Here is a 24795-nt window from a genome sequence, read left to right on the forward strand (position 1 = left end):
AGTCTAAAGAGTCAATTCTGTTCAATTTAACTAATAAAGAGACAAAGAAGGAACTCCCTATTCTCCTGATAGGACTGTACTGAGAAGTAAAAAAAGTGAAGCATCAAATTATACTGTAGGAAAGAAGATTAAAAGCAAATGACAAAGCTTTAGCACACAAAACAGATGAGAGATTAAAATATTTTATAAAAAATAAATACCTGAAATAAAGAGAAAAATAATATTAAGGGCGGGAAAATTAGCCAGTAAATCAAGGAAGAAGAAATCCAGATGGCCAATTAGTGCATGAAAAATAATTCAACCTGACTGCTGGCTTAAAATTTAAACTAAAACACAAAGAATAATCACTTTCTGCCATATTAAGTTATGAGATTAAAAACATTATACCTAGTTTTTTTTTAAGTTGACAAAAATTAGACATTTTCATTCATGGTTAGAATAAATTAGTATAGTCTCCTTAAATGTTTTAAAAGCCTAGAACTACATAAATTCTAGTAGTATCTCATACAGAAATAATGAACAATACATTTTTAAACAAGGTTGTATGTAACAATCTCCATAATAGGGAAACAATGAAACAACCTAATTGTAAAATAATGATGAACTAATATGATCAATATTGGTGTACACAAAGAGAGTCTATTAGTCATTAGAACTTAATTAGTAGAAAACACATGAACACACATACACACACAAGCCAATCAACATGCATTGATAAGTAAAAAGTTCAATTTACAAAATAAGAGAGAGAATGCTGCCATTTAAAAATACTCTAAAATGATTATATACAAGGAGATGGCAAAAAATTCATGGAAATATTCCATTATCTTTCAATTTCAATTTTTCCCACAAATAGTTGAAGCCCCTTTGTATATATAAGATAATTATGAAGTTTATTTGTGTTTTCTATATTAATAGTAATTGTCTGCAGGTAAGAAAATAGTGTAACTTTATTTCACCTGTGGTATTTTTGGGTTTTATTTTGTTTGCTTAATTGTATAATAACGATTAAAAAACTCTATTATAGTGGAATATTTTAATAGCTTGTAAAAAAGTTCCATAGTAAACGTTTTATTTATTTATTTATTTATTTTATTTTTATTGTTTTATTTTATTTTATTTGTTTATTTTTTACAATGGCATTTTATTATCAATTGCCATAGTTCCTCTATAACTATGCATTTCTTTTTTTTTTTAACATTTTATTAGGGGCTCATACAACTGTTATCGCAATCCATACACACATCAATGTATAAAGCGCATTTGTACATCATTCTCAAAACATTTTCTCTCCACTTAAACCCCCGACATTAGGTCCTCAATTTTCCCCTCCCTCCCCGCTCCCCCCTCCCTCATGAGCCCTTGATAGTTTATAAATTGGTATTTTGTCATATCTTTCCCTGTCCGACATCTCCCTTCACCCACTTTTCAGTTGTCTGTCCCCCAGAGAGGAGGTCACACACAGTTCCTTGTAATCGGTTCCCTCTTTCCTACCCATTCTCCCTTTACCCTCCCTGTTTTGCCACTCACACCACTGGTCCTATAGGGCTCATCCGTCCTGGATTCCCTGTATTTCCAGTTCCTATCTGTACCAGTGTACATCATCTGGTCTAGCCAGACTTGCAAGGTCGAAGTCGAGTCATGGTAGTGGGAGCGGGGAGGAAACATTTATGAATTAGAGGAAAGTTGTATTTCTCATCGTTGTTACATCGCACCCTGACTGGCTCATCTCCTCCCCGAGACCCCTCTGCAAGGGGATCTCCAGTGGCCTACTAATGGGCTTTGGGTCTCCACTCCGCACTCCCCTCAAACATGTTTTATTTTTAATGAGGGTAAGCATTGCAAAATAAAAAGAGTATCACAGGTCAACACAACAGACCTTAGGTGAGTGTGAAGAAAAGAGCAACTGAAATACTATCTGATCTGCCAGCGCTCAAGTTTTCATGCATCTTTAACTTCTAAAAACCCTTGCATAACGAATTGGACTAGTACCTGCATAGCACTCCTCGGAGGTTTTCTGCTTCTCTGAAGATTGGCAGTCAGAAACCCCTAGGGGCAGTTCTACTCTGTCCTTCATAGTCACTACGAATTACCATATAGGCTCCGTGTCTTCCACTGGATGGCAGCGATGAAAGCAGTTTGCCACCCATTGATATCATAAATATTAGCTGGTGGAAAACACCCAGGGGAAATCACAGGTCAAAGGTCTGTTATATACTTCTATAGTTCCCGGTATCTCTTTCCATCTATTTGCTATTGTTAGTTGTCTTGACTCTACTCAGAGAGAGCCCAGGCGTTAGGGAGTAGGACTCCTCCACCGCTAGTCTTGACTATATGCTTTAAGAAAGCAGTTCGCTGGACCTGCCTCCAAGAGAGCTGCTGAATAGGCTTCAACTATCAACCCAAAGTCCAGTTAGACTTCGTTAAAGACGGCGTCACTAAAAGCCTAAACTGACTGCATGGCTACCCTTTTCTTTGGACACTTAAAATGAGGAGAGGGCAATCCAGGGGAAAATGGATGTCTCATTTCCAATCCACATTAAAACAAACAAACAAAATACTGCCATCCAGACCAGGGTTGGAAAGTCTATATATAATTCAATAGTTTCTTATAGGAGAGCAAGGGATTTGGGGTGGGGCATATAATTTAATAAAATGATCATGTTAATTCTTTTCAAATATACATTTTCTACTTTTTGTTTTCAAATACCAATGACTGTAGATAGCTTAGGTTACCAAAAGCATAGATCATTCAGTTGCTTAGAAATTATTTTATCTTGTACTTGGAGTTGATATTCAAATGGAGGAATATCATCGCTTTTCTTCACTGCAGATCAAATTACTCAGTTGTTCATCAAAATTAACTAACTAAGAAATGAACCAACAAAAGTCTATAGATTGGTTGGGAATATGCTTAATAGGTTCTTCTTTAACATATTGCCAAATCACAATTGCCTTTTTAATTTTATTTTCTGTTTTTTTTCAAGTTTTATTGGCCACAATTATCTTTAAAATATTAACTTATAGTAGTATTCCATTTTAATGTATTCCTCCATGATCTTAAAAAATGTAAAGAAGAAAAAAATAAGTTAATAAGAGTATTTCATAATTTAAAAATAGGCCAATGACTTCCAATGAGTGTTGCATTAATAGGTAATTACTCTCCTTCAAATACTAATACACAGAAATCTTGTAAGTCTCCCAATGACTCAGCTTGAAATAAAATGCATGACAATGCTTACAAAAGTTATAAGATGTAAATGCAGCAGAAACATTAAATAAACATGGATAGTTCACTGACAAGGTTGAGCATGCTAATAAACAGAGCAAGCAGATCTCATCTATCTTCAGAATGCTGTAAGTATTTTGTAAAAACTTGAAAGCTATGCATCGTAACACGGCAAGGCCACTGAACATTTCCATGCTGCTGTGTATATGACAATAAAAGTACTGTAATATATAAAACCCCCTTCAGGTCACAGTATGTACACTCATCCGTTGACTTTGGGCATGTCATTTTACTATCACTTTCACACTTTACAGAGTAATTAAAGTGTACATTTCCCAAATAGATTAAGGAAGTAAACATTAAACTGTGATTGTTCATTTAAATAATGAAGTTTTGAAGAATGTCTTTTTCAAATACTCTATATAGTGATTTTATGGTGAAATGCTTAATTGAATGAAGAGACAATCTATAAAAAAGGGTATTTTTACAATCAAAGAATATATATTACCCTCAGACCATTTGAGTGATAAAAGTATCTTGGTAGTTACCTAAACTAAAGCTTGCAAAAACCACTGTTATTCTTTTAATAAGGTCAAATTGTTGACTATCATGATCTTTTCATCTTTCTTTTGACATAAAAAGTAGATGTTCTATTTTTCAGGATTCTATTTAAAATCACACTGATACTATAGAATAACTATCTAAAAAAGAAAAAGCACTCTTTAGTGAGTAGGTTTTTCTTAAGGGCATTTTTCTATATTAAAAATGAAAATAGTAGTGGTAAGGTTATAAGGTTCTGTAACACACAATTTTGAATTATACTAATTTAATTGATGTATAGTTGTGCAAGATTTGTTAAGGATAGGAAATGTTAAATAAATACCAGTTACTGTTACATTAAGTAAATTACTTTCTTTATCTTACCTTATAAAATAAAGTTTAAAGCGCTACTGTAAAATGTCAAATACAGCCTCAGAGAACCAGAGGGCATGTAAGAAACTCTAGAGAAGCATTTCTAAAGAAATGGTACATTTGCAGGCACCATTTCAGAGGTCACATGCCTTCATGACCACGTATATTGATTTCTGTTACAATTACCTATACATGTGGGAGGATCCGGTTGCCAAAAGAATCGGTTATTCAACTGCACACAGGTGATTTTGGCTTGCCCTTGGAGCTGGTAGCCAGGGTCACACTGGAACGTGATAGTATCTCCGGGTTCCCTGCTGTCTCCATAGCGGGTGCCATTCTGAGGCATGCCGGGGTCATTACAGGTCGATGCAACTGTTGCTACAAAGAAAAGCCAAGAGCACACCAAATTATCAGAAACATGATTTCTATAGCCATATAAGAATACTGATTATTTATTTTTGAAACACCATGTATTCATTCATATACTGAATCATTTGTCTATGTATGAACAGATTAAAATTTCCCCTCAAGGGATACATTCATTAAGAATCAACTTTATAATAATTTTTTGTGCCAATTCTACCAAAACCCTTGGCAAAATGTAAACAAATACGAAATATGTAAAGGTATTTTTATAATGCTCTATGTAGTACATGGATGTGCTCACATGCCTTCTCCACTCATTTCCTCACTAAGAATGGTTTTTAAAGAGAGCAGGTTTCACAAGGTAAGTGATTATTGCAAGGAACCTGGAGTAAAACAGAATAGCAAGATTTTCTTTAAGGTCTGTGCTTGTTAACCTGACCAGATAATCTTTATTTTATTTTATTTTTTTATAGTAGGAGTAAGCTAGAAGTAACTACTAGTCCATTTTAATCATAGGTCTCATGGGGCCTGTGGTCTTGGCAAGGTTATTAATAATCATCTTTCACCTTCAGGAGTCTTCCATTTTGTGCAATATATTATATAATCACATAATTTACCAAAGTTTATGCCAATTATATGAAATTGTGAGTTGTAGTAAAAAGGATGCATACATATGTTTAGAGAGGATAGAAGTATTTTTCATGTGTATTTCCAAATATTATTTTGAGTAACCAGTAAATCAATCACCAAGTTCATTGGATTTCAAATCCTAACTCTTATGCTTCCTTTTAGAATGAGGACATAAAAATAAGTTTCTGGGTTATGTAAATTGGATGACATGGGATCTATGAAGACTGGAGGGGAGCAAAATTATACATCGTGGCAGGAAATGCATGGGCCTTATAAATAAATGTCATGTTATTGTCTCTTTTCCTGAATTGTGAAAATACATTACCTGGGAAAGGTAATAAAGCTTATTCTGAGACAAAAGACCTTAAGTTGAGGTCAGAAATTGCTTTTCTACCTTCAGGGTCATAATAAAGTGATTGATGAAGCAGGTGCTCATTTCTTGTTTATGATTGTTTTTATGTGCCACAACATACTTTTACTCATTTTCCCCAAATGGTATATTTGTGAGTCTGAACCTTTCTAGCTTCTTGCCATCAAAAAGAAAATAATACTTCTGCTTGCATCAGTCTTATCCCACTATTACCTTAGAAAAGTAGGTACTATTCCTGAAGTGATGAATACTGTGTTTTTCGATTTCCCTCACAATTTCCTAGAACATTTCAAATCATGAAGACACTTGCTACAGGCCCATTAGTATCGAAGGGCGTGTCTATACTAACTGTCTCTACCTGACCCATTCTGGTCAGCTTGAGCAATCTAAAACATAGATATTAACTTAGCTTAGAGCAATGGATATGTCTTATAATAATACAAGGCAGAAACAATAGCACAGAACTGGTGTGCAATAATAAGCAGAGAGAATCACATATATTTCCTCTGATTAAATAGTTACTATTAAAACCAGGGCCTTCTAGAGCAATCCTTTGTAAACATACATGTAGCATTGTGGTCTCTTCCTCTGTTACTAAAATAAACATCTAGAATTTGATCCCTGTCTTACAAGGAGCATAAAGGCCTTGAGTGTTTTTAACATATCACTGAATAATGTATTGCTGAGTTGTTGGTTCATAGAAGTAAACATTAACTTAGTGTACAATATTATTTCCATGCATTTGTTATTGCCCTATATATCATATTTCAATAAATCAAATATTCATCACATCTAGAGAAAGCGTAGTGTTCTTGATTTTAAATCAGCTCATATGTCCTTGTTCTGTTCATACAACTTCCTCTTGATCCATTAACAAGTTCCACAAGAGCACAGGGAAGTGTGTGGAATTCCCACTTTTTCTAAGGCTACCCATAGTTTGTTTGGCACTCTGTTGAATGCCTTTACATTGTCAATGAGATGCAAGTAAACATATTTCTGTTATTCTCTGCTCTGAGCCAAGAGTTATCTGATGCCAGTAACAATATCCCTGGGGCCACATCCTGTGCAGAAGATCATCCCACCAGGGGTTCATTGGATTTCCTTGAAGACAGATAGATATAACCCTATCACAGACAGCAATGTACTTCAAGATTGATTCTGAAATGTTCTCTTTTACAATGAATCCAACACCCTTCCTCTTGATTGTGTTATTTCCAGCATAGTAAACCTTATGACTTTTTGATTCTAAGTGAAGACTACTAGTCCATTTCAGTTCACTAATGCCTAGGATATTAAGTATTTCATTTCAGTTTTGACAACTTCCAATTTTCTTACATTCACCATAGACTGCCAAAGACATCTCAATTGGTTTAAGTGACACAAATTTGCCTGAAAAAACTCAACTTGAGTAAATGTTCAATGGGTATCAAATCAAGTGTGTTCAGGTTAGCTGTAAACAAAAGCAAAGTTTTCTATGGAAACATAAACAAGTGTGATCAAGATCTGAAGTGTTTCTTCAAAGAACTGTTAACATGAGATGTGAAAAAGTGGCCTCAACAGTACAATACTAAAGAAAGCTCACCATCAAAGCAATGACAAGCAACAGGTGAAGTAGTCCATTCAAAGCAAATCGTACCCATTGAGAGAAGAGAAGATGGCAACAAGGTTTTGTTGGATGCTTGTTATTGTTTCTGACTCTCTGGAAGACCAAAGAATGATGACATCTACTTATGAGAGTGTTTTGTGAAAATTAGCCAAACTTAGACAATAACTGGTGAACCTTCACTAAGAGAGCCTTCTCTACCACGACAATTCTCCTTCTCATTCCTCTCATCAAATAAGGGTAATTAAGACAAGGGTTCAAAGGAAATCATTACACATACATCGTAGTCTAATTTGGCTCTAATTTTTTTTGGTTCTTACTATTAAAAATATGTCTTAAAATGGCACCAATTTTCCTTCACTTATAATGTAGAAAAATACTTCATTGATATGGTTAGAATCCCAGGATGCTCAGCTCTCCTAAGGGTGGACTAAATGGTTGGTATGATGGCTTGCAAAGGTCTCTTGAACGTCATAAGGATTGTGTTGAGAAATAAATAAAATTTTATTTTAGTTTTTATGTTTTAAATCCATTTTCCCATGAAATTTTAAAAACTCTCTCGTGTATATACACATATGTGCATGTATACTCACAGTGCACTTCCCCCCATGCACAGGGAACTTTACTATTTTAATAAATCATTTTATTAGGGCTCTTACAACTCTTATAATAATCCATACATCAGTTGTATCAAGCTCATTTGTGCACATGTTGCCATCATCATTTTCAAAGTATTTTCTTTCTACAGCTCCTCTTTTTACTCACACCCAGACCCCCCACCCCCATGTACCCTTGATAAATTATAAATTATTGTCATTTTCATATCTTACACCTTCCACTTTCTCTCTCACCCACGTTTCTGTTGTTCAAACCATGGGTGTGTATGTTATACATTGATCATTGTGATTGGTTCCCTCTTTCTCCTCTTCTCCCCCCACCTTCTCTCTACCCTCATAATATTGCTACCCCCATTACTGTTCCTGAGGGGTTATTTATTCTGGATTCCATGTGTTGAGAGCTCTTATCTGTATGATGTACCTGCTCCTGTCTAGCCAGACTTGTCAGGTAGAACTGGGGTCATGATGGCGGTGTGTGTGCGTGTATTAAAGAACTAGGGGAATGTTGTGTCGTCGGTTCTATACCGTGACCCTGGCTGACTCATCCTTTCCTGTGACCCTTCTGTGAAGGAATGTCCAATGACACGGGATTTCAAATAGTTGACTAGAAAATTTCATTTATTTCAATTCCATTTTCCAAAGTTTTTGAAGCCCTCATGTGTATGTGTGTAGATTATATATGATTGTGTATGTATACTCATACATCTGAATTGTTTCCTGTTTAGGAACAAAATTTATAATTGTCATACTTCCCAACAATTGCATGCGTGGATGCAGTACAGTGAATTATTTAGGATGGTATTTCTAACCAGAGTCTGTGTAATTTCCACCAAATGATTTTTCCCTGATGGGGCTGGGTAAAAAGGTGGGGGCAGATACGATACTGATTGGTTCAGCTGTTATCAGGGTTAATTGTGATTGTCAGCGTGATGGGTATAAAACAAGCCATTTCAGAAGCAGTAAAGGACATTTCCACTACTCATAAAGGAGAAGAGTCCAGAGCTGAGTGTGATCTTTGAACCACCTTGTTCACAACTTTGAGACCAGCTTTGAGACCAGAGGAGTGGCAGAGCAGCAGTGATAGAAAAACCAGCAGCCAGAGCATGAGACATCTGCATTTGAACATTGGATATTGAATAAGGAAGACCGTAGAAAAATCCATGCATTTGGAATGCTGTGCTGGAGAAAAAATTAAAAGCACCATGGACTGCTAATAGGACAAACTGCTCTGAGTTGGAAGAAGGAAATTCAGTGGGCTCCTGAGAGGCAAGGATGGCCAGAGTTCATCTTACAGGAGACCAGTCCCGGGAGAAAGATGTCCTGTTTGGCAAAGTGGAAGGGCAGCATAGACGGCCCTCAATGAGGTGGATGGACACAGTGACTGCGTGAATGGATCAGGCACAGTAGCGATTGTGAGGATAGCCCAGGGCCATGCACAGGGTTGCTATGGGCAGGAACCGATTTCATGACCCCTAACAACAACAACAAGTCCCATAATCATGAGTGTCAGCTGTGAGTTCAATGTGATCAAGTGTATTATGATTGAATTCAACCTCAGAGTGTTGGGAGGGCTGGTTATTATCAGAATCTGCCAGAATGGGTAACAGGGATGACAAGTAGAGGCAGGTCTGCTGAGTGCACAGGAAGTGAGATGTGGCCCTCATGTCTGTTCCGCCCTGGGAATTTATCCCAGAGAAATGAACATGTATGCTCATCCCAAATTATGTACATAGTGTTTACAGGAGCTTTAAATATAACAATTGGAAACTGGAAATAAGTTAGATGGCTTTCAATGGAAGAATGGCTAAATGGTCATTTAGTCCATCGGGCACTATTTAGCAATACAAAGGAATAAGCTATTGATACACAAGACAACCACGTGAATTTCTACAAAACAATGTTGATTAAAAAAGCCAATCTAAAAAGTATGTGTGTGTGAATATATATATTCCTTTGCATGTCTTTGTTGTTGTTTGTTGTGAGAAGTTACAGAGTTGGTTCTGACCCATAGCAACCTTATGCCCAACAAAGAAAACACTGCCAGTCCTGTGCCGTCCTCTCAATTGTTCTGATGCTTGGACCTATTGTTGCAGCCACTGTGCCATCCACCTCACTGAAGGGCCACCTCTTTTTCCAATGATGGCCTCCTCCAGAGGCTGCTCTCTCCTGAGAGCATGGCATGTATTTACACAGTTTTCTTAAACGGACACCAGTTTACAATGGAGAAAAAATTAACGGGGTAAGGTGATAAGGAGGGACTGGAGTCTAGAAGGCAACATGGGCAACAATAAAACACAAGATTAATCTTGAACATGATAGAGGAAATATCCTCTATCGGGCCTCTCACTGTCAGTGTCCTGGGAGTGCTATTGTTCTGTCGTTTTGCAAGAAGCCACCACTGAAGGAAGTGGGGAAAGAGATGCAAGGGGGGGGGGCCTGTGATACCTCATAACAAAATGGGAATCAGGAATTCACTTAAAATTTTAGCATGAAACAAGTATAGCTGTAATGTAGTAATCAATTAAATTATATGACAAGTATAAACCATTTTATTCATATGATTTTGTCCATATTATAGATGTGCTTTTACAATATTCTTTAATGGCAATATTTAAAGAAGTTAAAAATTACCAAGACTTCATACAAAAATCGTTTTGCTTGAATATACTGATATAACATTAAGGTTTTCTTAATTTATCACTCAGGAAACACTGACAAATTTGAATATGTGCATTATACACTACTGGCACCACCCATTACTGGAAGCTCTGATCATTACTTTCATAAATAAAGAGCTAAAGCAAACAAAATAAGTACTTTTCAGTTAAGTCAGTTAATAGTTACCTAAAAGCCCCTATAAATTTTGCTATTTGGGGCCAAAACATAGAAAAAAGAAATTTGAAAGAGTTCCCTGAATAGACTTGTTAATATTTCTGAGAATGTGAAAGATATTCGTTTATCAATGGCAGCACAGGTATAAGCAGAAATAACGGCATTACTGTGAAAGGTCTTCTCAAGAATTCTGTGTAATAGTGTTTATAAAGTAAGATATTTGCTTTTATGGTCTTGATACTTAAGAGGTAAGGAAATATGTATGTCATAGAATGTACCTACCAAGCTTAAGCATAAATTGAAATCAATAATGAGGAGGAAAAATACCCCTCAATATCCAAAAGAAATCTCTCTCTTTAATTTTTTTCATAATAAGGAATGTGAATTTAATTACAAAGTCTCTTCTGAATTTAATGTAAATATTTCATTGTAGTTATATCAAAATAAAATGATTGATATTGTAACCACTGACCCAGAAAACAAATCTCATCCCACAATAAATGTTCATTCTTGAATTGGATAGCGCTTTTTAACATTGCTCTTAATTACGTATCTGTTAAAGCAACTTGTAGAGTTGAATTTTAAGTCCTCTAACATTGGTTCTTTACTTATCTCAAATATTTTCATAATTTATTATTGAAAGATTACATTAGTGGTCTATAGTAGATAACAAGGAACACAGGTGTCACAGTGGTTGAGGGAGTTACTGCCCACCCAAAGGTTGGAGGTTCAAATTCACCATCCACCCTGCTCTGTGGGAGGAAAACTTGGCAATCTGTTTCCTTCATAACTTCAGCTTTGGAGTCTGACAGGAAAGTTCTGCTCTATTTTGTAGCGCCACTAAGGGTCAGAAACTATTTAATGGCAATAAATGTCCAACTTAAAAAAAGGATTTAATTCATGTTTTTATTTCTGGGAAACTAATATTTTAATTTTTGTTTAGCTACAAAACTATATTTGTGAGAAATATATGTCTTGTATTTGTTCAAATTAGACCAGATTAAATGATGGCCTTTAAGCATTTTTATAAAAGACACAAAAATATAAGCAATTAAAAACTATTCACAGTAGTACTTGAATCACTGATTTTAATCCTTAAGATTACATTGTGAGCTTTATCTTTAATGAAAGATTAAAGGAATGCACTGAGCTAAAATGTAAATGAGCAATTTTACTTTCATCATATTAAATATAGTTATCTTTGGGGGAAAAAACCAAGTATGAGGGTAAGTTGAAAGTGTTGCAATAAAATCATAGAAATTTTTATTAAACAAAAGCATAAAACATTAAGCAATTGATTCTTGACATATCCTGCAGCTGGGTCTAAGCTTTTCTGAAGACATGACTTCCTCCAAAGAGTGCTGGGGATAATGTGGCGCTAAAAGCAAGGTGAACAGTTCAAAACCACTAGGAGAAAGATGAGGCTTTCTGTTCCCACAAAGATTTGCAGTCTCAGAAACCAACAAGGCAGGTGTACTCTGTTCTGTCAGATCATGCTAAGTCAGAATCGACTTCATGATGTCCCTCTATTCTTGCAAAATGCGGCCCTCTTCAAATTACACCACATCAAAGGGCAGTCATCCAGGGACCCGAATTGGCCTTTTCAATAATCTTTACCTTTGAGAACAAAATGTGGTCTGAAGGTACAAAACCAGGGCTGTAGGGTGAATGGAGTAAGGAATCTCTGTGAAATTCTTATAATACACTCCCTGCTGCCCTTGAAGAACAACCAGGGTCATTGTCCTGCTGGAGGAGATAAAACATCCTTTGGAGCAACTTCACTGGCATTTGTTTCAGCAAAATTGTTTTCCATTTTCTTAAACTTCTTCCTAAGAAAGGAGCCTTGGTGGCACTGTCAGGTATGCATTGGACTTCTGACTGCCAAGTTGGTGGTTCAAACTCACCATCTGCTCTGCGTGAGAAAGACGAGACTCTGTTCCTGTAAAGGTTGACAATTTTGGGAAACCTAGATTACCATGGGGCCACTGTGAGTGGAATCAGCTCAATAGTAAGCTTGAGTTCGACTTTTGATCTGTCCGAAGCCTGTGCATGGGAATTGAGTTTGGTTTGGCTTGGTGTGGTTTAGTGTGATACATCATCATCTTATATCTTCAAGAAAATCTACCAAGACTACCTTTGTTGGATCCCCTCAAAAATGTTGGCTTTAACCACCTGAGCTGATTTCTCGACCTTGACGTTTACTGGACAAATAGATCCCCTTTCACTGTTTGGACTGGATCCTTTATTTGTATTCCTGAGAGAACTTGTCTGCAGACTTCCTCTGATTGTAGATATGCTTGACTTTGGAATAAAGCTGTCCAGTCACAAATGGAAATCCTAGTAACAATACTTTTTGACTTAATCTTGTTTGCTCTTTGTGGCATAAATGTAGTATATCACTTAAAGTTACTTTAAATTACTATCTCTAATAGTATCACTACTATTTTACACTGTCATGAAAATGAAGGATAAGTTATTTAGCTACTCGTATTTATATTTCTTTAGATCTGAAACTAGAACTGAATTAGAAACGTCAACTTTCTTTTTTCCAAAATTTTTAGATAATCATCCACTCCTATTAATTGCTTACATTTTTCTTGATCTTCTAATATATATATATAATGAATGTATATAGGAAAAGCAAGACATATTTAAGAAGAAAAAATAATTATACAAAGTGTTCTGCACGTTCATTTATTCTTCATTGCTAACAAATGCCTCATTATCAATTTCACCATATGAATCCTCAGGTTCTTATGCAAAGATCCCATTTCATAACGTTAGCATTATAAAGTCATATTTATTTGCTATATTTTACCTGTCAAAATCAAAACATTAGCTATAAATCTTCCTGTCAGGTGAGAGTCTGGAGAATGGTAGAGTGGTGTGAAGCAGGGGAGGGAAGAGAGGGAAGTCTTTCTCATAAACATCGGATGGAAAGCATTGTTGGGCTTGCTTGAGTCAGTGTCACTAGAATGACTACATTATTGGGTAATGATGACTCCTTGAATTTGGAAAAACTCTATAAATCATAGTGGTTTTTCAATCCTTACTCTTTGGAGAAATACTCAACAAAACTTTAAAATGGTTTGCAAAAGGATCATGCCCTCATTTTTAAAAAAAAGCCTACATTGTTGCTAGTGGAGATTAACAAGCATGCATAAGGTTATAGAGCTGTCAAAGATGGGAAAAGGTCAAGACCAGGGATATCTAAGAACATACACGTGTGTGCACACATGCATGGGTGCGCGCGCACACACAATTTCACACTTTGAATTAATTTCAATATTTAGGATAATGTGTACAAAAGTGGTCTGGAAGCCAAGCTGACCTCCTCCAGCTTCCAAGACTGACTGCCACCAGGCAGAGATCAGATATGCCCTTACTCTGCATCCTCATTAACATGTTCTGACACCAAACATCTGACCCGTGACAGTCTCCTTCTGCGGCTTGGTTACATAATACATTTCAGTGGCCACGCAGAACTCACAGATGAAGCAATAATGGGGCTTATTAGGAAAGTTAACAGATTACAATTCAGGTGAGAAATGTTCCAGATACAATTGTTCACTAAAGACAATTTCTTTTCTGCAGTGCCCACTGGCAGGCCCCTCTTTGATCCTTAGACACTTGGCCTGGTCTCTACCCTACTCAGGAAATGTTACAAAGCCCTTTTAGGGCTGCCAATAAATGACCAAAAGGCATGCCACTCCACCATCAGCTTCAACCTGAAGGCATTCAGCTGCAGCTCCAGTTCCATTGGTCAGCAAGCCCATCTCAGCCAATTAATTGCCAAGACTGACCTCATTCCACAAGGCAGCCTCCAGTCCCAAAGCACTCAGCTTTACTTGGTTTGAATGCTTGGATGTCCATGACCTTGTCTCATACCCTGGTTCACAGTTCTACTGATGTTGCTGCTCTGACACTTCTCTGGTCTCCAAATAACCTCCTGGATCAAGGAGGTTCAGAGCTCAGATATATCAGGAATCAAAGGACACACTCCATTCCTAGTTCTTCCCTTTGGCCCTTTTTTTTGAGTTGTGAAATTCTCCTTCCTGCTTCTAAGATAGCTCATTTTATAAGTAGATGGATGGTAATAACATTAAATCTTGTGAACAATCCCTCATAGCTGAGTTACAGTCCAATCAGTCTCTTCCCTGCCTCCTTCTTACCGAGACACATAAGATCTTTTGGTGGGAGATACTTAGACTATAGATAGAAGAGTTATAATAAATAATTCAATGCACTAGTACATATTTTCTTGAACTATAATTCAAATCTTACCATTTTAATAGCTTATAGCTGTTGATTATGTTAAATAATTCAAATCTTACCATTTAAATACCTGATAGATGTTGATAATGTTAAATATTGCCAAGTATATTACTTAAGTCTGTTTCTCAACTGTATTTTAAATGATTTGACAAGACTGTGGGCTATTTAGGTAAAGATATCCTTTATGTCACCTTTAAAATTAAATTCAAATAGCATCTATTGAGTAGTTATTCTTAAATAGAATCAACCTAAGGATCATGGACTTTAAGCATAAAAATGCATTTAGTTAAATAATTTATAGTCTTTCTCAAATAAATAACTCAAAATGAAAACTGGAACAAATTACTAAAATGTAATGAAAGAGCAGAAAATACACACGAATACACACACATACGTAGGTAAATAAAGAAAGGCAAAATATTATTAAACCAAAAGTGAGAAAGAGCTAACACAAGAGGTGTTGCTGCTGTCACATGCCTGCAGGGGCAGTGGATTATTTGAGGTGGCTCTGTCAGCCAGTCTTTAATCCCACCAACTGATCTTTTCCTGCATGGGTCTTGCAAGGAGGTACAAGAAGATGCTGCTGGGATTTATCTGTGAGTAATTGAAACGGGAATCACAGGAGTGTATAAAATAAGCCTCCGTGTATAAAATGAGCCCTCTAAGCAGAAGGAGAAGGAAGCTTAACACCAGCAGGAGCCAGGCATGGAGTGCATCCTGTGGATCCCAGATCCCTGCACAGTGAGCCCCGGGATCTAGAGACAGCTGTGACATCAGGGGAACAGCAGCAGAACCAGGGCCAAGCATGGCAGCAGATGATGGTCTTCCCAACCCATGGAGCCAGGGAGCCCAGTGCTTTTGTGCCAAGAGTTGGTTTGCACAGCAGGGTGCCTATGTGCACTTGACTGAGGATGCTGGGCTTGCTGACTCATGGAAGTGCAGCTGAGTGTCCCTGGGTTGAGGCTTACAGTAGAATGGAGTGGGCCCTTAAGTCAAGGAGTTGGGTTTGCTAACAAATGGAGCTCGAGCTACAGGCCTGTGGGTTGAGGCTTCCAGTGGAATGGTAAACCCTTTGGGGAATTTATTAGCAGACCTGAAAAAATATTGTAATATGTCCTGATATACAGCTCAGTGTCTCACGGACGATGCGACTTTTTAACTTCCTTAATAAACCCTTTCATAGTGACGTTTGTCTGTGCGTTCTGTGCAGCCATTCCATGGATAGTAGAATCCAGAGAAATAAAATAAAGAACATTAATCAAAGCATCACAGTGTCATCAAGTCAGTTCAGACTCACAGTGACCCCATGTACAACATAGTGAAACAGTGTTCGCGTCTTTGCCTGTGAGGAAATGGGGGTCCTTGCTATGTGTGGGCCTACTCTTGCAGTCATTGTGTCAGTCCATCTCCTTGAAGACCTGCCTTCTTTTCGCTGACTCGTGGGTCTGGTCCCTCTGGACCACATGCCACAGGAAGAGAGTCCCAAACAAACTGTAAGTGCCTGCCATGCTGAGGCACTTGCAGTCTGGCACAGTAGCAGACAATGCTTGGATGACATTCACAAGATTTTCAGTGTTTAATCCCTCCGAAGCTGACAGTCAACTCCTTCTTCCTGAATCTTAGTCTCTAATCTTCCTGGATCTGTTGTTAGTCTCCACTGAAATCTGTCTACCCTGCATGACTCTGCTGGCATTGGAAATAAATGTGGCATAGCTTCTCGCATCACAGCAACACACAAGCCACTACAGGGCAAGAAACTGACGATTGAGTAAGGAAGCCAGTAGTCTGCACCCATTTAGCAAATATTCTTTGTATCTTTGTCATGAGCCCAACATTGGAGAAACAAAGCTGAATAAAATTCTCTTCAGCCCTGAGGTACTTGCATGTTAACAGTCAACTATAAATTTATGGTTCGCTTTACTAGACCCACGGGGACATTCTGTGAGTGAGGATAAAGCTGTGCTGCATATATATTTGCCATGCCCTGCCCTGCTGAGGAAGTCTGTCTATAACCAAAAGATTGTGACAGATTCCTTCTTTTAAAGATTCCTCCACTGCTCCGCAATTGGCAAGTCCCAAATCCTCCCTCATTATACTCCACCGTTTTTTAAATGAAAAGTACCCATTAAATTATCTCTCAATAAAGTAAATTAGAGAGAGATGTCATGTAGTTGCTAAGTTATTTTGGTTATTTACAGAGAAATCAATCTCACAACACTGAGAATGCAAAATTACTCCAGCATCCATAATGACAAAATACCAATTTATAAACTATCCAGGGCTCATGAGGGAGGGGGGAGCAGGGAGGGAGGGGAAAAATGAGGACCTAATGCGGGGGTTTAAGTGGAGAGAAAATGTTTTGAGAATGATGTACAAATGTGCTTTACACAATTGATGTGTGTATGGATTGCGATAACAGTTGTATGAGCCCCTAATTAAATATTTAAAAAAAAAAAAAAGAAAAAAAAAGCACACACACACACACAAAAAAAGAAAAATCAGGTGGTAAAAGAGCATTTAATGACACAGAAAGTGGTCCACACATATTGTTAAATATAATACATTTTTGTTTAAATTTTGTTTCATTTAAAAAATGATATTAATATGTTTGAAAAATAGAATTTCTACCAAATTTTTCTCTGAAAAAAAAAAAAAAAAAGGCTGCCACTTTTCCTAACGCGGGGTGGTTGACAGTTCAGGCCACAACACCTCAGCTGAAGTACATCTAACCCCTAGAGTAAAGGTCAGTTTTGTGTGCTGAACTCCATTTTCTTTCGTTTTATGCATGATTAAATGGTAATTAAGTTTTAATGAAAAGTGTTAGGCTGATTACAATTAACATAATTGCACCCGTCAGTTCATGTCCTCATGTTTTACATGCTGTGCAGAGCTGGCAAGACAATGGACCTTTAATGGGTTTGAATCCTTTGTACATCACCAATCAATTTTTCGAGTAGAGAAAAATATGTCTTATAGTAAGCACACATGGAGGGAAGTGTCTGTATGTACTTTACTTTATAAAGGACATTAAGCACACACATAGTCTTACAAAATTCAAAATTCATAATATTTCCGTGCTTTGTCTGGTAAGCACTCCACTTGCTAACCAAAAGGGTGGCAGTTCAAACCTATCTGAGGCTCTGTGGAAAGTAGATGAGGCTCTCTGCTCCCAGGATTTATAGCTTCAGAAATCCTACACAGGATCACGGGCAGTCAGTAACAAACTTGATGGCAGTGGGTTGATGGGTCAGTAAACAGTTGTTTCTGTTCCAATACTGTTTTAATGCAAGGCAAACTATCTCAATGAAACAAAAGTATTGACTGGATTAAATTATGTTCATGGAAAAAAATGTATGTTAAACCTAACAAAATGAAAATGTTCTGCTGTTTTTTGACTGTTAACAGAATTCTAAATGCTGAAGCACAAAATAAATATATAAATTATATAACTTGTCTCTAATGAGCATTCTGGTTGTACTTCTTCCAAGACAGATCTGTTTGTTCTTTTGGTAGTCCATGATACATTCAATATTCTTTGCCAACACCACACTTCAAATGCATCAGTTTTTCTTCAGTCCTCCTTGTTCAATGTCCGCCTTCACATGTTTATGAGGTGATTGAAAATACCCTGGTTTGAATCAGGCACACCTTAGTCATCAAAGTGTGTCCTTGCTTTTAAACACTTTAAAAGCTCTTATACAATAGATTAACCCAATGTAATGTGTCATTTGATCTCTTGACTGCTGCTTCCCTGAGCAGTACTGTGGATCCAAGCAAGACAAAACCCTTGACAACTTGAGTTTTCTCTCTATTTTCTCTACCAACACACAAGTCACCGTTGTATTGGTCCAGTTACGAGAATTTGGGTTGTAATTCATTCTGAAGGCTGTAATCCTTGATCCTCATCAGCAACTGCATCAAGTCCTTCTCCCTTTCAGCAAGCAAGGCTGTGTCCTCTGCATATCGAAGTTTGGGCAGTTAAGGCCTAGTAATTGCCCATGACATGGCATCACACAGTGCAATCAACGCCATAAGAGCATCTGTTGTGAGCAGCCATGTAGTTGTAAGAAGAGTTTGTTTGATCTCAACTCCCTTATTAGCTCAGACCCTGATGCCATTAATAGGAAATTTTCTTGAGCTCAAGGCCTACTTCCTATATAAGTGGATATTTTGGAAAAGTTTACTTGCTTTTTATTTTAAATCATTTTTATTGGGGACTCGTACGACTCTTATCACAATCAATACATACATCCATTGTGTCAAGCACATTTGTACATTTGTTGCCATCATCAATCTCAAAAAATTTTCTTTCTACTTGAGCCCTTAGTATCAGCTCCTCATTTATGCCCTCCTTTCCCACCCCCTCCCTTATGAACCTTTGATAATCTGTCTTGGATTCCCCATGTTACCAGTTCCTATCTGTACCAGTGTACATCCTCTGGTCTAGCCGGATTTGTAAGGTAGATTTGGGATCATGATAATGGGGGTGAGGAAGCATTAAAGAACTAAGGAAAGTTGTATGTTTCGTCGTTGCTACCCTGCACCCTGACTGGCTCATCTCCTCCCGGTGACCCTTCTGTAAGGGGAGGTCCAGTTGCCTGCAGATGGGTTTTGGGTCCCCACTCTGCACTCCCCCTCATTCACAATGATATGATATTTGGTTCTTTGATGTCTGATACCTGATCCCATTGACAGCTCATGATCACAAGGCTGGTGTGCTTCGTCCATGTGGGCTTTGTTGCTTCTGAGCTAGATGGCCGCTTGTTTACCTTCCAGCTTTTAAGACCCCAGACGCTATATCTTTTGATAGCCAGGTCCCGTCATCTCTCTTCACCACATTTGCTTATGTGCCTGCTTTGTCTTCAGCAATCATGTCGGGAAGGTGAGCATCATGGAGTTCCAGTTTACTAGAACAAAGTGTTCTTGCATTGAGGGAGTACTTGAGTGGAGCCCAAAGTCCATCTGCTACCTTAATACTAAACCTATAAATATATGCACATAGATCTATTTCCCCATCATCATATATAAATATATTTACATATGTACATGCCTGTATTTAGACCTCTATAAATGCCCTTTGCCTCCTACTTCTTTCCTCTATTTCCTTTTACTTTCCGCTTACTTACTTTTTTGCTGGGCCTAGATCCTATATCTCACCAGTCAACCCTGGTTTTTTGGAGTTGAGCCAATGGCTTGGCATCTGAACTGCTGGGGTTGAATTCACTCACTTCTGCAGGGCTAAGTCTGTGGGGTTCTGCTCATTGAGTCTCCTGAAGTGACATAAGTCAGGAGCCTCTAGTTAACATCTGGTCCATGGATTTGGAATCTGCCTGGTCTTGAACTGAACTTGCCTGCCTTTACAACTGTGTGAGCCATTTTCTTGATATAAATTTCTCTCTTTTTAAAAATTTTGTTCTACAGATAACCCAGCCTAACACACATGTTATGGATAAAGGCTGAGAAAAAATCATTGGACTTTCAATCTATGTTGAATATAGAGCCTACAAGGATTTTCCTTTGCATTCTATGTGGAGTATACAATGAAATGAAGTATAAAAAGGGAGTGACTTTGACCAGAGGAGCTGGCAGAGCAGGCCAGTGACTGAGACAGGGAAGCCCTCAACACTCTATTGTCATCGAGCGTCCTACTCATAGCAATACTATGGAAGAGCATATAACTGCCTTCAAAAGATTTTGTTAATCTTTCCAACTGTATTTATTTATTTATTTTATTTATTTTTGGGTCATTTTACTGGGGGCTCATACAACTCTTATCACAATCCATACACACATCAATTCTGTAATCGGTTCCCCCTCTCTACCCCACCCTCCCTCGGCCCTCCCAGTGTCACCACTCTCACCACTGGTCCTGAAGGGATCATCCACCCTGGATTCCCTGAGTTTCCAACTCTTATCTGTACCAGGGTACATCCTTTGGTCTAGCCAGATTTGTATGGTAGAATTGGGATCATGATGGGGTAGGAAGTACTTAGGGACTAGAGGAAAGTTCCAAAGATTTTTAAGACTGAAAATGTTTACAGAAACACACTGCCACCTCCCTCTGCTGTGGGGTAGTGCAAACTGCTTACCATAGCCACCGTGCCACCAGGGCTTCTCAGGAAAAGCAAAATGTCCAAAAATCCAAGTATCCTTGGGGAGAGATGGGTAGCTTAGGTATACCTGAGATTTCATTTCAAATGCTAAATTACCCACTCTGCACCACCGCTCAAAGTGAAAATGTTGAACAAGCAGTTATACTGGGCGGAGCTGACTGACATCACTCGGGGGTAAATCATATTTGAGAAGGAAGCACTAGGGACTGAAACATTTGAGTTCGAAGGGAGAAATAAGAGAAAAAAATGTAACACAGTGTTCATTACAATGCTGAAGAACAAGATATTTTTTATTTTAAACTCATTTTAAAATTGTGAATTAGCTGATAATTCAAATGTCTCTCAAAAACAGATGTTCATATATTTTCCCTGCTATAAATCAATTATGCTTGCATTTTACCCCCAAGCCTACACATTCTCTGACCGATTCCTCTATGGGATGAACCCAGTTGCAAAACAGAGAGCATCTTTATAGAGGTCATCCCCAAAGATCACAGAACAGATTACAAAAGGGTAGAAAACGTCTTGAAAGGTAAAATTGAAAATATAAAGCACTGTGTATCCTAAAGTTGATTGGAACTCGTAGGAACCTGATGCACCACAGAATGTAATTGGCTCAGTCCTGAGCCTTCCTTCAACTGCTGTGTTTGAGCACCTTGCTGTGTACACTCTGTCTATCCATCTCACTGAAGGCCTGCTGTTTTCTACCGACCTTCCACTTTACTAAGCATCATATCCTTCTCCGGGTCTGTCATTTCTGATGGCCTCCCCAAAGGACTGGAGACCAAGTGGTTGGCCTTGCTTCTTAGGTACGTGCTGGCCACACTTCCTCCAAGACAATTTGTTCTTTCTTCTGGAGTCTGTGTTGTGGTCCGTTCCCACTCACAGAGACCCTAAGGGGCTCCACAGTGTGTCCAGTAGTCTTTGCCAACACCATGATTGGAAGACATCAGTTCTCACTTGGTTTACCTTATTACGTAATTGTCCAACTTTTGCATGCATAGGAAGTGATTGAAAGGGTCATGGTTTAGGTCAGGCACACCTTACTCCTCAAAGTGACCTCTCAGCTTTTTCTTTCTCCACTCCATGGGAGAAAGATGAAGCTTTTCTACTCCTTTAACAACTTAGAGTCTCAGAAGCCTACAGGGAAGGCGCTATTATGTCCAATAGGCTCACTATGAATCAGAAATAAATCAAGACAGGATCTTGGTTTTCTGCCTTATGATGCTGCTTATTTAACCAGCTGTGAAAATTTATATTTTTTTTCGTGAGATGCCTCCTATTGATACTCATACTGATTCCTGTAGTCTTGGATCTTCATCAAGAAGTGGTTTGAATCTCTTGGCTTTCAACAAACAAGGTTTTGTCAACTACATATTTCAGATTGTTAATTAGCATTTGTATAATCTTCATGCATGTTATTATTCACATAAGCCAGTTTCTTGGATCATTTACCAGCAAATTGATTAAGGATGGTCAACAGACACAACCCTGGCACATACATTTTCAGATTTTAAACCATTTGATACAAACTGTAGGTGTTTGTAAGTAAACCATTCTTAAAATTTTCCAATATTCTTAGTTCACAAATTAAAAAAATGAGTTCAGATATATAAGGTGATACTCAAACTATTAAATCTCATGAAATCTCACTGCCATCAAATTATTTCTGACTCATCGCAACTCTATAGGATAAGGTAGAACTGCCCCTACCGGCTCTGGGACTGTACCTCTTGACAGCATCGAGAGCCTCATATTTCTCCCTTGAAGTGGCTGGTGGTTTTGAAATGCCAACCGTGTGGTAAGCAGCCCAGCGTGTAGCTCAACATTTCTTAGTTGCAGCCCAGGACATACGTTTCATGTGCCATCGAAACACGTTTCATGGTTGTGTTTCTACATTGTGCCATCCCAGGTGTTTCTATGTTGCTTTTTTAATTGTTTCTTTCAATTGTTTTAAAATATAATATTATGAAAGCCACTTTAAAAAAAAACCCTCATTCAGTATTTTCTATTAAAATACTATTGCCCAAAGCATATAACATATTTGGGGCTTGACTAATTTATAATAAAAGGTAGGTAATTGTATCGTTGTATTAAGTTGAACCATATGGCTAAAATGAGAACATTTAGAAAACTAAAATTTAAAGAAAATTAACTAAATTTCTGTTCTACAGCATCTCGTATGGGTGAGATTATGTTGACAAATGATCAAGTCCCAATGTATATTTAATGTATCAATTAATTGTATGATACTCAAATAAATGCAATTTGCCTAAACAAGAGAGATGTTTAGATTAGAAAGAAAGAATAATGAATTTTATAGAAAAATAAGTTGTTACTGAATAGTCTTTTAAAAAAATATTTTATCAAACAGAAACAACTTTTAAATGGGTTAAACAGGAGATCAAATAATATTTCACAGTTTAACATAACTATATCTACCATAATCATCTTACAACGTTCTCTGTGTCATTACAAGGCTATCCATATACCTTGACTATGGTCAGATGGGATTTACCGCGGATTAATCTATAGGTGGACCCTGCAAATGGAGTTTGGGCTTCCCCTGTAGTCTGCAGACCAGGTGTTCACAATTTAACCACTGATGCTATTCATGATTTTTTTTATTTTTTGAAGAGCTCGGTGAATGGCTCATTTGAATATAGAACAGGTTGAGGGAGAGACAAAGGACACACCCTTAGAACCTTAGCAATGTCCTAATTTTCTAATCAAGGTGAGTAAATAACTCCACTATCTATTCTGACTGCCATTTTATATGAGAAAGGGCATTTTTATCTTACCAAAAAAGAAAGCAAAAATAGCAATAGCATAAAAGACATTTTTCCAATGAAGAATACTTTGACATTTTTACCAGAGAGCAACAAAAATCGAACCATAGAGAGATAGGACACCACACACATTTGGAAATTACTTCCTTGAACCACAGTAAAATCAGTATTAAGAATTGTGCAGGCTATCGCCTCAATTTTATGAGCGACCTTTTAAAGTATTAGCTTGACCTCAGTCAATTTCCTTATGTAAATCCTAAATATGGCTCACCAGTGACCTTCCAAGAGATAAATTGAGTCTGAATGTGTTTATGTGAGAATTCCACTGTTTTACGACTATAACGGACCCTGTGTGTTACCGAATTATATGACACCACGACATGGTGCAATTTGAAGGACACGAGAAGGTTGAACAGCTACTTTATCTCTGTTCCTTCTTACTTAGGAGATCATTCAGGAAAAATAGGTGAGATGGCAAAGATGGGTACTACCTTCAGGAGATAATGCTTCAAATATGCAAATGTGATTTCTCAGTAGTAATTCTGCTGAGACTATGCATCTCACACTAACTGGCTGAAGCCTTTGGTCTAAGGGGGTGGGGAATACAGGGGACATCTAAGGAGGAAAGCTAAAAGTAGAACATCAGCAAATCTGGGTAGCAGACAGGTAGCCAAAACTTTCCATCACAGAGAGAAAAAGTAAGGTAATTAGGATTCCTGAGGTTGGTGCTTTGAAGTGAATATCAAAGATAAGCTTTATATTCAGGTAGAGCCCTATATCTGTCATGGGTCCAACGTATTTATGAATTAATTGAACCCCATAAAGGAATATATTTTCATATAAATACAGAGACTCATTGACTTTCCCTCTCTGATAATAAAACAGAATTGGGGATAGCCCACACACACGGGGAGGTACATGAGAGTCGGAAGTGAAGAGGGGGAGGGGGCATGGGTGGAGGGAGAAACAGGGTGGGGAGAGACTGGTTTGGTGGCACGGAGGGAACAGGGCACTGGCCCATGGGGCGGGGGACAGGGGGGAGAGTGTTGGTTGTGTCTC

The 24795-nt window shown here is 37.8% G+C and overlaps 1 protein-coding gene across 1 annotated transcript in view; it reads right to left on the reverse strand.

The window, feature by feature from the left end:
* CSMD1 (CUB and Sushi multiple domains 1) overlaps nt 1-24795 on the reverse strand; it is a 2262799-nt gene that overhangs the window by 299000 nt on the left and 1939004 nt on the right. Inside the window, exon 27 of the mRNA XM_045286696.1 lies at nt 4328-4519. Within this exon, the coding sequence (XP_045142631.1) occupies nt 4328-4519 (192 nt within the window). The remainder of the gene's footprint in view (nt 1-4327; nt 4520-24795) is intronic.

The sequence above is a fragment of the Echinops telfairi genome, unplaced genomic scaffold (assembly GCF_000313985.2).
Source record: "Echinops telfairi isolate 266 unplaced genomic scaffold, ASM31398v2 ScPeMD7_9;HRSCAF=40, whole genome shotgun sequence".
NCBI classification, from domain to species: Eukaryota; Metazoa; Chordata; class Mammalia; order Afrosoricida; family Tenrecidae; genus Echinops; species Echinops telfairi.